This window comes from Pempheris klunzingeri, chromosome 16 (genome assembly GCF_042242105.1).
Source record: "Pempheris klunzingeri isolate RE-2024b chromosome 16, fPemKlu1.hap1, whole genome shotgun sequence".
NCBI lineage: Eukaryota > Metazoa > Chordata > Actinopteri > Acropomatiformes > Pempheridae > Pempheris > Pempheris klunzingeri.
Genome location: NC_092027.1, coordinates 5,347,588 through 5,361,219, shown reverse-complemented (window position 1 = coordinate 5,361,219; position 13,632 = coordinate 5,347,588). Strand labels below are relative to the sequence as shown.

The 13,632-nt window shown below is 41.3% G+C and overlaps 1 protein-coding gene across 1 annotated transcript; it reads left to right on the top strand.

Annotated features, from left to right (window-relative positions):
- Positions 1 to 2,935: 2,935 nt before the first annotated feature.
- On the top strand, positions 2,936 to 12,208 carry sall3b (spalt-like transcription factor 3b). Its single transcript, XM_070846051.1, has 4 exons — positions 2,936 to 3,017; positions 7,342 to 10,329; positions 10,480 to 10,817; positions 11,816 to 12,208. The coding sequence occupies exons 1-4, from the start codon at positions 2,936 to 2,938 to the stop codon at positions 12,206 to 12,208; spliced, it is 3,801 nt and encodes a 1,266-aa protein (XP_070702152.1).
- Positions 12,209 to 13,632: the final 1,424 nt, after the last annotated feature.

Sequence of the window (13,632 nt, the reverse complement as noted above, 5' to 3'; positions counted from 1 at the left end):
GCCTGGTGCTCCGCTCGGCAGCTCTCACATTCCTCAGCTGGCACCGGCCGACAGGGCGCTGCTGTATCTGCTCCTGCATTCGGCTGCTAGTAAATCAGAGACTGCACTGTAATCTTCACAGGGGCAGAAAATGGTTGCAGGGAATCTGCTCAATTCTGCAGACTCAATTTTCATTTTTATATGGACAGTATACTTCTTTCTTGGTGACAGCCGCTCACTCCAAAACTGACATGCACACACAGAGTGGGATTTAAAAGCGACTACATTAATGTTTACTTGTAACTGAGTTTGTAAACTGTTTGATGCTTTTTTAACCTATTTCAGTATGTGCTGAATTATAAATACTGTTATTTAGTGACGTTTGGTCTACACCCAGAGGATCTGATGCTGTTTAATAACTGTAATGTTATGAGGCTGTTGACTGATGTCCAGAGGCTGGCCAAGGTAACAGAAACATCTTACAATGTAGTGCATTACTGAACAAACTAACAGAAAGATCTTGAAGTTCAACGCACTATAATCCACGTGTCAGCATTGTTCTGTTGATCCCCTGGACAAATAACAACAAATATATAATATATGACATTCAGGGCTGAAGCTATGACATTTAGTAGTCATAATTTAGGCCTCCTGGTCCATCATTTTAGATCCTGTGACAAATATGTAATTCTGGGAGGGTTTAGTCACTTTTTTTCAACCAAACCAGGGAAAACAAACCAAGAAGACAAAAACACCCAAATATTTCAGTCTTGGATTCATGACCTCATTCATGACTATGGCCTTGCTTATATTATTGCAATGTAGTGCAACAACCCAGCTAAGTACTGTCACAAAATGAACTGCAGAGTTAAATCAACATGTTTCTGGTGCAAAAGTTAAACAGTTCAAGCTTCACGTAGATGATATCTGTTAATTTGTGTATTCATGGTATTGTGTACAATTCCTTTATGTGATCTTATATGTCTATGTTTTCATGTCAATTCATCCAGTCATTCACTTGTAGCACTTTAAGAAATTGAAAATAAAATATTTAGAGTAATTTATTATTGAATATGATATATTTACTGACTTGCATTGTACCACTGCTGCTATTGTTCACGTCATCCTAAACAAACCAAGCTGATTTGTACCTCTAACAGATGCACGCTATAATCAAATTGAAGTGGTGCTTCAGGCTGTGAGTGGAGTCTGTGTTAGTGAAGGCCAAGTTAGGATCTGGAAGAGATCGTGGTCAACTAGTTGCTAGTTTGATTTTGTGTGCCGACGCTGGTTACAAAGAATCAATATCGAATCAAGGAGGGTTGACTTTCAAGATAAGCACTCTCGGCCACTCCGGCCATTCATCATAAGTCTGTAGAAACCTGATAGGTCAGAAGAAATTATATTCCAGCAGGAGTGGGGCCTCCTTATCTCTCCATAGCAGGGGAATAGGAGACATGCCGATCAATACCAGGCCGTTGTGTAGTACTTGCAATTATCAACAGCTGATTCTGTCCTCCCCCAGCTGCATCTTTTAATACCACATAATTACAAGTTTTGGGACAATGCCTGGTGAAAAGGGATTACAGCTTTTGTGAAGTATGCTTCATTCTTCTCTCGGCTTTGAAATAGCTACAGCACATGGAAGGGGAGGATCAAACAATAACATCAAAACTGATTTTATTATGCACTTCGCACTCTCTTATTTAGAGTCCTTTATCTTTCTGATCTCCTGGTGATAGCTGCAGAGACAAATAGGAGCTTTAATTGAAGTCTGTGACCTGTAGTTGGTGGCAACAAAAATGAAACTACAAAAATGAAGGTCCAGAATCGCCTGTTTTTTTTTTCTTTCAGTGTCATATTCACGTGAAACTCTACTCCATAAGATTACAAACTGAGTTCATGTGGGTTTACGCTCCACAGCTCCCTGCCCATCACTCAAAGGAAGATTTCTTTTCCAACATAGAGACGTTTTTCAGTCTATAATGGCGCCAAATTGTGGGAGGTCGTAACAAATGAAGCAAGGGCTCCAACACCTCCTGTGGTATCCTGGCAGTAGCCTATCGCAGTCGGCTGAAGGGCATCAAATGATGGACCGGAGGCGGAGGCAACAAGGAGAGCGCCGGTGCCTCGGACAAACCACGGAGTCTCATTTCCGACAGCCACCAGTTTGAGATCGGACCTGCCGGCGACCTGAGCGAGATTGTTACGCACTAAGTTTGACTTTACGCACGCATTTAATCCGCCGACATCTGCTCTGCGAGGTTTTCGCCTTTTACGCAAGAATCACCTCCTCTAACGCGTCGATTCTGGACTTTACGCAGTTTCAGGAGACTCAAGATCCAGCCTGTCCTCCCGTGGAAGGATAACTGCTCCTGCTAGTGTTGCTCCGCCGTCTTAAGTGTGTGTGTGTGTGTGTGAGGCGACAGATTCAACCAGGACACCTATTCATCAACAGCCTGAGAAATCAAAACTGAAGCGCCTCTTTGGACACAAACTCATCCAAGAGCTCAGAAAGGAAACAAGTCAGCCTTAAACCTGAAAGGACTACACTGAGACACAGCATTTGGCCACAAAAGTTAAAACCCAAAACGCATGAGACGCTCACAGGAGTTCAGGTCGGACTAAACCATGTTGGAGCTGCTCGGAGTTGTGCGTAAAAGCAGCCGCTCACCGGACAGGAAGTGAACTAATTATTATTAAACCCCATCCCTCATTTCCATATCTAGCGTGAGTTGGCTGGACCGCAGCCAATCACCCACCGAAGGGCAGCAAGAGTCGTAAAAGCGTTATCCTTCCTCCATCACAATTACACTGACATGCGCAATCTGCACACGGGCATCAGCACCAGCCACCGCTCGCTTATTTCACCGGCCCCGCTCCCTCTGAAGGGTCCCATTCGCTGCTTGTAGATGAGTCGGCGAAAGGCAGCAGAGATTCGCATAGAAGGATCAACATGTCCCGCCGCAAGCAAGCCAAACCGCAGCACCTTAAGTCAGAGGAAGAGGCGACACAGAGCGGACTCCTCTGCAGAAATGGTAGGTGTGCTTTCAGAGACTTTTACTGGGTTTATTTCTGCTGGTGTCAAGAAAGCAGAGACGAGCTTCAGTAAAAGGTTTTACTTATTTATCTATTTTATAAAGAACACGTTTAAGTGCAGGGATGTGACAGGATGGACACAATGATGGTGGAGTTCTGTCTAAAAATGTCTGAAAAGGTGGAAAAAGTCTTTCACAAATTAAACGGGCGACGAACTGATTTCGGCTGGTTTTACTTTTCAGCTTCTATCTGACTTTTGGTTATTTATTTCTACATTTATTATGTTTTCAGTTTTGATGTCAAATAAAACCTCGTTGCTCTCAAAAAGTCTAAAAAAAAAAAACAAAAGTTGATGACGTGATGTCGAGAACTGAATTTAATGTTTTAATTCACTTTTAACGTTTTATCAAAAAAATCACAATCAGATTTATTAACTGAGGATTATGTTGTTGACAGTTTGGGGAACAAACAGAAGGACAAACAACGCAAAACATCTCATGAATGAAACCAAATCAGAACTATTATCATATTAATATATATATTTAATTTCTGTTTCATAGCTTTACTGGGGTAAGTAGAGTCAGGGCCTGTTGTGAACTAAACCCACTAGGTCATATATTTTATGTTAAAGGGTTATTTCTGCAAATTATGCTCAAGGCCTTCCTGTCAACTATGAAACTTTCTAATTTTAATGAGAAACATCTACATCAACAACCTGAGAAAAGAAAATGATGCCTTACAGAAAAGACTTTTGATGATGCTATGATATGATGGTAGTGTGTTTACATACATGGGGGCACCTGTATTTACTCTTGAGCTTAGTTAACATTTCACTACAATTTATTTCATAAATAATATGAAAAACAAAGGAGATTAGATTAAATGGGTCTGGACACCCAGTATTTCTTAATCTCAACATTTCACATAAAATAATTATCAACCATTATCAGCCTTGTACAAACGGTTTGTAACTAGATCTCACTTCTTCATCTCACTGTCAGCGCATGTTATGATACACCAGAGGAAACATAATTTCTCATATTTTAATATTTAATTAAACAATTTAATTTTCTCCTTTCGTGTTCGTGCAGGGAAGCCTGGATGTTATTTGAACCCATTAATCAATACTAAGAGATGAGCACTAGCTCATATCAGCACCAATATTTAACCATAAATTAACCTTTAAACTATTGGATATGTGATTATCCAAAATTGACTGAATTTTAAATTGAGTTTGGCCTGCGCTCTTTAAATTTGCTGCAAAATCTTCAAGAAAATTGGTTTACATCCTACCAGGCACTAACCGACAGTTCGTAAATCTAAATTAATCTAAATTAATGTGATGGAAAATGATTTACTTCACATATGTGTATTTATTGATATCAATATCTACTCTGCTGACCATTTATGGCACCACAATCTGTTTATTCTCAAAAGCAAAAGGCCCACAAACACCAAGCCGAGGTCTTGCATGAATTAAAATCGCCATCATCACAGTTCTTGTTGCATGTTTGTCAGTAAAATTATTTGTCACTTTGTTGTTATTTGTGGCTGTTAAAAGGTGTCAAATGCGGACGAGGCCCTCCCACAGTCCTGCAGCCAGGCGGGGGGCTCCGCCACTCTGACATGGGCTTTGATTGAGCCTGCTGACTTAACCTTTGTCAGCCTCTCCCTGCGAGGGGCAAGTGCTCCGTGTCTGGATCATAATACAATTAGTACATCTGAACCATTGACCTCTGCAGCCCAGAGGTCGCACACGGAGGCAAAGAGGCATTAACGCCGGGCTGAGAGTCAGTTTGCTTTTCAGCTGCAGCTTCATCATTTTTTTTTTTTTTTCTCCTCTCATCGCCAAACTACACAGACATAAATTTGTTTTCTGCTCCCAACATTATGGATAGAGTGGGGCTGACATTTTAAAATAAATTTCTATCAGTGTTATTATATTTGGAAAATATACTCAGAACTTTAAATCAAAACTGATGTTTTCTTTGTTTGTTCTGGAAGTAAATCTTACAAAGCACAGACAAAATCCTGAGCTAAAACAGTGGAAGTGTTTTCGCGCCTGTGTTTGCTGGATTGCCTTGGTGATGTTCAGACCACCCACTTGGTGAGCCAGCGGCTCTGATTATTTACTGACGAGTTTCACTTTTAAATAGATTTCACTCACTCAACTGTGGTAACTTCACTTAACTAAAAAAAAAAAAGAAAAGTTAAAATCAGTTTTTATTATCTTAGAAGAACCTTTTGGAAGCTAAAGACTCAAATGTATTAACAAAGGCATGACTCATTAAAACAGACACTGCACTGAGTGTTTGCATGAGGATTTGTTGAGTGTGCTGGTATAATTGTAAATACACCAGATGCCTTTGTCTGGGTTTAGCTTGAGCACACTGGGAATCATTCTTTCAGGTGGGGAAACATGGTGATAATTGGACTGTACTGACTACACTTGGAAACACAAACACACACATACACACAAGCTACATGCACATACACACATTTATGTTAAATTCAGCCCGAACGCATGCACGCTTAAATTGCTTTATGCTCACATTTACTGTGTTAAAGAACAAAGGTGCAGCAGATAGGTCGGCCACACAACACACACACACACTCATACATACACACACTCATACACACCATTTGGTGTTTTATTTTATGATTCATGATATATGGCAGAAATAAAATAATTTTTCCTAAAATCAGTAAATTTTTGTGTTTTCAAAAGTATAGAATTAAAGAAAGAATCTAATTACATTGTGCAAACCTCATAATATAGATCTTCATACTTTTGGCCCTTTCTAAATTGCTGTTCTTAAATCGGTGAAGGGAAGCCCCAGTGTATGTAACGATAATTTACTATTGATTTGCCCAAATCTTTCCATCTGGTGTAGCTGTCTGTTTCCTAATGGGGCAAAGCCTGAACAGATGCAACAGTGATTCTAAAGTCTGAAATCTTTTCTCAAAGAACGTCGAATATCAGCTGCTGAAAGAGGACAAAAGAAAACTACGATGTCAAAAGATCGGCGTCCACCAGAAGGAAAAAATAGTTTTATTGTTAGATATGCGATACGTGTTGCACGCAGATATTTTTACAGATTTAACCAAAATTATATATTGTATTAAAAATAGGAATAATAATAACAGCTTCATACGTTATATCCTGTTCACATCAGGATATTTAGAGTATTTTATTGGTTTGCTTCCTTGTTTTATTTTCCTGTAAGTTCAGAGCTTGATCACATGAAAACTTTGCACACATCATTTAGATATTTGCTGTAACAGAAACAATCCCATGAAGCTGTGATTATTATGGGCTTGAGGTCTATCATTAAGATTAAGATTGACTGATATTGTTGATGCAGAATTATAATTGTCTGCACAATTAAGTTTATTTGAGATTAATAAGTTATACAGAAATAATCAACCAGAGCAAATAGAAACACACCTGAAACACAGGAATGTGTTTCACAGTTAAATCAGTGATTGCCGGCTACGAACATTGTGTAGTTTATGAACAAAACGTGCCTTGCGTGCAATTATTTTCTATGAAGATGAGACACGATGCTGAAATGTATTAATGCACGAAAAAAATCAATGTACTGTATGGAATTTCATTATCTGTCTGAATGCACATCTGAGAGGTCAGATAACTTCATTGAACTTTATTGATTTTTTTGTAAAATTATTAACATGAAAATGGGGTGTGAGTTTACAACGTTTGTTATTATGAGGCCTGTTGATCTTGAATGAAAGTGGGATCACAAAATAGAAATTTCTGCGATTGCATTAGCACTCTTTAAAGCTATAAACATTTAAGAGTTGGGACTTCAGCATCTCTATAATATAATTTCAGATATAATTAGAGAGAAAACGTGGCTGTTATTGGAATCTGGGTTCCTCTTCAGTTTCCTTTTCAGCAGATTCATAGTTAGAAAAAAAATATTTTTCACACGGTATGACAGTGTTACACGTATATATGTAAATAATCTAATTTTAGTGGAAGAAAAGAAATCTAAGATGTTTTCTTTTGCCTCAAATGATCTGTTTCTGGATGTGTTTTGTTTTTCATTTTTAAAAAACCCTCCTTGTAGTTCAGTTTGACATGTTTGTTATCTTTGGACACTTTGGGATGACTTGTGGAGTTCAGTGGGTTTGAACAATGCTGGTTCACACAACATGAGTACGGAAACATGGACTCACTGCTGTGTGTGGGGGGATTCACTATAATGTGACGAATGAAAATGTGTCCCTCTGGGGAAATATCAGGACCATAAATTATCAGTTTTGCATTCTTAATCTGTCTGTTTTCCCTGATTTCAGGCATCGTGGAGCGCATGGAGAGAGAGGAGACCAGTGCAGGCTGCAACAGCAGTGAGGAAACACACATCTGTAACAAATGCTGTGCTGAGTTCTTCACTTGGACCGAACTGAGGGAACATCAGAAAGTCTGCACTGAGGATCCCTTGGTGCTTATCGTGAAGGACAATGAGGGGATGCCAGTTCCTGAGGAATCTTCTATCGGACCCTCTCCAGTTCCTAGTGTGGTGTCCAGTGACTCATCTGCAGCAGACTCCACAGACGCTGGCTTTGAGCTGGGAGAGACAGCGGCGAATGACAATGACAGTCTGGATAATTTAGAGGACGGCATTGATAGGGATGAAGCCATTGAGTTTGAGCAGTGCCCACAGGACAAATACACCACGACCTCCAGCCCTCAGCCTCCAGATTCAGCAGAGTCCACCTCCCCCCAGATGTCAGCTGCTGGCAGCTACAGCATGCCGAGTACAAATGTGACGCTGGAGATCCTTCACAGCACCAGGGTGGCTGTTGCCCAGTTCTCCCAGGGGATCAATAGCTGCGGTACTGGAGGGAAGGCAGCTTCAGCAGCCATCCCAGTCATACTGGAGCACCTGCTGGCTCTGCAGCAACAACAGGTCCACCAGCTGCAGCTTATTGAGCAGATCTGCAGCCAGGTAGCCATCATGAACAGACAACCAACACAAGCAGCGTTAAACCCTGCCTCCAGATCTCTGTCTCTGGCACCTAACCCTTTCCCTCCTCAAGGTATCATCCCTCCTCCCATCCTGCCACTGTCAGGAACGATGCCCTCAACCATCAATGGACAGGCTGCTGTTTCTTTGTCTTCTGTGCTTGAAAAGTCACAAAGTCTCCCCTCACAAACTGTATGTGGGCAGTCCACCTTAAGAGATGTAACATGTACCTCAGCTTCCTCAGAAAATCCAACCCCGTCTCTCTCCAGCTGCAGCAGCATCTCCACATTACTGCCTCCTTACACAGGCTCGCACACCAGCAGCATTAGCTGTTCTCAGACACTGAGCTCCTCCAGCCCGCTCTCCCTGGGGCAGAGCAGCCTCCTCAGCTCATCCTCCAGCCTGCCATTTCTACCTCAGAGCCCCCCCAGCAGTGTCATTTTCCCCAATCCCTTAGCTAGCATCGCCGCCACAGCTAATGCACTTGACCCTCTTGCAGCCCTGATGAAGCACAGGAAAGGGAAGCTGCCTAACGTGTCCTTGTTCGAAACGAAGCCCAGCCCAGAGGAGCCCTTCTTCAAGCATAAATGCAGGTTCTGTGCCAAAGTGTTTGGCAGCGACAGCGCTCTGCAGATCCACCTGCGCTCCCATACAGGAGAGCGGCCCTTCAAATGTAACATCTGCGGCAATCGTTTTTCCACAAAAGGGAACTTAAAGGTGCACTTCCAGAGGCACAAAGAGAAGTATCCCCATGTTCAAATGAACCCCTACCCGGTGCCAGAATATCTAGACAATGTGCCAACAAGTTCTGGGATTCCCTACGGTATGTCCATCCCTCCAGAAAAAGCTGTCTCCTCATGGCTGGATAACAAACCTGTTGTAGCAACTCTGCCAGCCACTATGGGTCTTCCGCTTCCCTCCACTATTACCAGTATCGGAGGCTCAAATGACTCTGTAAGTGTAACACCATCCGTTAAATCTCCCTACCAGCCAGCTCCTTTTGAATGTGTATCTTTGTCACCTAACGACAGAGGCAGTGAGGCTCATTTCGCTCCCGTTTCAGAGTCTCCACAGTCCAACCGTGAGACAGAAGCATCCAATATACTGAAAACAGAGGGCATACATCTGCCCCAAAACTGCTCCTTGAGACTGAGAGCCAACCCAGTAACAGAAGCAACCAGCACTACGATCCCATCAGTGGCCACCACGCCTGAACCCATCACCTCGGCATCTCCTGTCTCCGACTCTCCACCCCTCTCGCTCAACTCAGACGAAACTAGATTCACAACCAGTGGCTTACTGGACTCTATGCAAACATCTGAAACCTCAAAGCTCCAGCAGCTGGTGGAGAACATTGATAAAAAGATTACAGACCCCAACCAGTGCGTCCTCTGTCACCGTGTCCTCAGCTGCCAGAGTGCGCTTAAGATGCACTACCGCATTCACACCGGGGAAAGGCCCTTTAAATGTAAAGTGTGTGGCAGGGCTTTCACCACCAAAGGCAACCTGAAGGCTCACATTGGCGTTCACAGAGAAAATCCTCCAGTTCAGGTGCAACACTCGTGTCCCATTTGTCAGAAGAAGTTCACCAACGCTGTTGTCCTTCAGCAGCATATCCGCATGCACATGGTTGGACAGATTCCAGACTCAACCCTGATGGACGGGGTGCAGGAAATGGACAGCGATATCTCAGTCAATGAGAAGAACTTTGATAGTTTTAGCAGCAATAGCAATGACCTCATTGATGATATTTCAATGGAGGATGACAATGAGGAAGAGGAAGAGGAGGCAGAAACTATGGAGGAAGGAATAAATCCATCTAAACACTTGATTTATGACTGTAATTCCCCTCCCAAGTCCTCTGCAATTGTTTCAAGTATAGCTGCTCTGGAGAACCAAATGCGGATGATTGACTCTACTGTAAACCTAAACACTTCCTTTGGTATAAAATCCCTAACAAATGGTTATAATAACAGCAGCCAATTCAATCTTAAATGCTCTTTATCAGAGAAAAGGGTGGAGAATAGCAGCGCAAACAGCCCAAATGTGTCAGAATCCTCTTGTTCACCTCGTGTATCAGCGTCTCCTATTCAAAGCAACTCAGAAGGCATGACGATCAAATCACCTGCAGCCAACAACAGCAGGCCAGAATCCCATGAGCCTTTGGCAGCTTCAGTGAAGAGAGAGCAACCTGAGTCTCCTACCTCTGCATCAGCAACTGCAGTGACCCAAGAGCTGAGAGGAATACAAGCCAGCAAGCTATGTGTGAAAGAGGAGAATCCTTATAATATGTCATTCCAGCTGAGCAGAGACAGAGGTACATTTGCATGATGTGCTGATTTAGTATTTGTCATTGTCCACTAAAGTTCAGTGTGTTCCTTTTTAGGATGTCTAAATAATCCATTAAAAGTTTTTTAAAGTTTTAAAGGAGAAAAACTTCATCTCTGCCCTTTCATGTCCACTGCAGGTCCAAGCATTCCCAGCCTGGTTACCAGCACATCATCAGGCATGATAAAAACCGAGGTGAACGGTCACAGTCAACCAAACGCCCCGTCCGAAGGGCAGCACCCACCGTTCAGCATCCACATCCCTCCAGCTTATGCATCAGCAGGCAGCCCAGGAATGACCTCCCTGCTCGGCCCTGCTCCTCCTCGCCGAACACCCAAACAGCACAACTGCAACGTCTGTGGGAAGAACTTCTCGTCAGCCAGCGCCCTTCAGATCCACGAGCGCACGCACACCGGAGAGAAACCGTTTGTCTGCTCCATCTGCGGCAGAGCTTTCACCACGAAAGGCAATCTGAAGGTAGATAATAGATGTTTTTAACTGTTTGTTGACAGATTTAATGGTAAATATCTGCCTTTTGTGATATATCAAATATTGCCATATGATGATGGAGGAAACTCTATAGCTAAAATAAATAAATAATCAATCAGTTTTAAAATTAAACTACTGTTTAAGTGTTTCCACTACAAATGCGGTGGGCCTAGCTCTGTGTTGTGTTGTATAGTGGTAAGACCAGACTTCCTCAGACAGTCCTGAGTCTATCAATATTTGAATGCAAAGCAGCATATATGGTGACAACATAAACTCCCTGCAAGGAACAAAGCATTCACGGGTTCCCTTGGAGAAATCTCTGTGGTCTATGTTGCCCTGGGAGGTATAGAGCAAAAAGAGAAAATAAAGCCAATTTGTTCAATAAAGCTCTTAAAACACAGAACATTCCCATTGTATCAAAGTGTACAAATCCTACATTACAACTTATTTATTCTCAGAAAACACATACACGCCAGAAGGGTTAGCATACATCTTTCAAAATAAGTCTGTGCAAAATCCACGTTTCTGTTTATAATTTAGTGCCACATCTGACCCATGATGTTTGTTTCAAGGTCTTTTACTCTCCAACAAAGAAATCTGAGGGAGACTCTGAAGGCTTTTTAAATTTCTGTTGTTGCACATCTTTTTAGCGTGTCTGCTATATATCCACTGGCATCTGCATATTACCATTTAAGATGAATAAAAACTGCCAATCTTCACATTTGGGAAGCTGGAGACAGCAAATATATGACATTTTCAATCACTCAAAATTGTTGTTTCATTTACTGTTTTTGTCATTCAACTAATCAATGAATGAATTAAATGTCCTGGTCGAGCTATGGTGTTGTCAGAAGGGACAGTATAGTTAAACAGAGAGAATGAAGTCTTTCAGTGCAGAGGGGTGGTAATTCATTGCAATTCATTCAGTGTTTGCTTTTTGAAATAAAAACATCCACTCATTCTAATATCTCATATGTCATTTTCAGGTCCACATGGGGACTCACATGTGGAACAACGCACCAGCCAGGAGAGGCCGGCGGCTGTCAGTGGAGAACCCCATGGCCCTGCTGGGTGGAGAGGCCGTGAAGTTTGGAGAGATGTTTCAGAAGGACCTGGCAGCTCGAGCGATGAATGTAGACCCTGGATTTTGGAACCGCTACGCGACAGCTATCGCCAACAGCCTGGCCACAAAGAACAACGAGATCTCAGTGATTCAGAACAGAGGCATCGCTCAGCTCCACCCTCTGACTGCAGGCATGGACAGAGTGAGCGCCGCAGGAAGTCCAATAACCAGCAGGACAAAGACTGGCATGGACCTGGGAAATAATAGGCATTTTTCTATGCTGATTGATGACAGCAAAGAAATTGGAATCAATTGAAAAAAAGCTGAATGGTGACTTGATACTTATGCAATCTGTTATGGACGTTTAAATATTTGTAAAACACCTTGTTTGTTCTTATGTATTATATATAGACTTAAAAAAAGAACTTTTTATCAATTGACAGAGGATAGTAGGATATTCACATTTGCTATTTTACTTTGCTGTCATTTGTGAATGGGTTTTTTTTTTGTATACATTAAAGAAGTTGTTTAACTCGTACCTGAGACTTCCTACAGTGCTTAGACGTATGGTTGCTCTGAAGAAGGGAACATCTGTTCAAATCAATAATGCAAAAAGTGTGCTATCTCCTCTGGACAGCTGCCCAATGCTGCTGGTGCAAAGCACAAAACATGCTCATAAATACCCACAGTTACAAGTTGCAGTGAACTACTGTCAATGTTTTGGTGAGAGATTGTAATTCTTAAACAACAGTTGGACCGAATAAAAACTAGAACAAACTGTCTGTATGTTCAATTCACTTAGAAGAGTTTACTCGTCTTGATGTTATTTCACACACGACTTCATAGAAAACACATCAGATTAAGGTGTTCAACATAGACAACCTTTCACTTTAGTTAGCTTCATCTCCGTAACTACATCAGTGAATTTATACGCTATGTAAGAAAGTAAGCAATTTTCCTCTGCAAACAAACAACTTCTGTGTTTCTTAAACATGAAGGGCCAAGCATGTACAGATGTGCATTCATGCATTCAATTTGTTAAGACGTTTCTGTATCTTGTTGATCTTCCTGAAGCCTCCTGAAGCTACAGCATTTGAGATAATAACAACAACAATAATAATAATAATAGTAATAATAATAATAATAATCTTGTCTTTTTTTTGTTAGATTTTATTTTTTCATCATTATGGTTTAAAAAGATGCACATGCTGCTGTTGACCTCTACTGTGAGAAGATGAATGCAGACAAGTAACCTCATCATTTATCACATAAATTATTCAGATCAATCAACATTTCCTTGGAAATTGCTGTTCCAAACACACACAGATTTAAAATTCATTAAGCCAATTTATCTGGAATATTATGCGGTGCTTATATGAAAAATAAACAATGTAAGAGAAAGTAACCAGATTTAAACTTGTTGATAAGAAAAGCTTTGGGTTTAGGGAAGATAATCAACTATTTTAACTAGATGTCTTTATGTCACGGTCTTTATCAGTGAATATTGGCTCTTTCTATTCATTTTAAATTTTATGCTAAATATAACCCCCACCAGTGCTCCTCATTTAATCATATACTAATATACTAATGTTTGACAACACAGTGACTATAATGAATTTCTTATTTCTAAGATCCCTTATGCTGCCTTCGCAACACCTGGAGAGTCCACACTCCCCGCAGTTAAATTCAACCAGTCACTTTTTTTTAAAGAAAAAAACGTTTTTTACATTTATTATTTTT

Coding starts and splice junctions, on each gene's coding strand:
- sall3b (XM_070846051.1), top strand. CDS start 2,936: ATGTCCCGCCGCAAGCAAGCCAAACCGCAGCACCTTAAGTCAGAGGAA. Junction 3,018..7,341: donor CGGACTCCTCTGCAGAAATG/GTAGGTGTGCTT, acceptor CCCTGATTTCAG/GCATCGTGGAGCGCATGGAG. Junction 10,818..11,815: donor CCACGAAAGGCAATCTGAAG/GTAGATAATAGA, acceptor TGTCATTTTCAG/GTCCACATGGGGACTCACAT.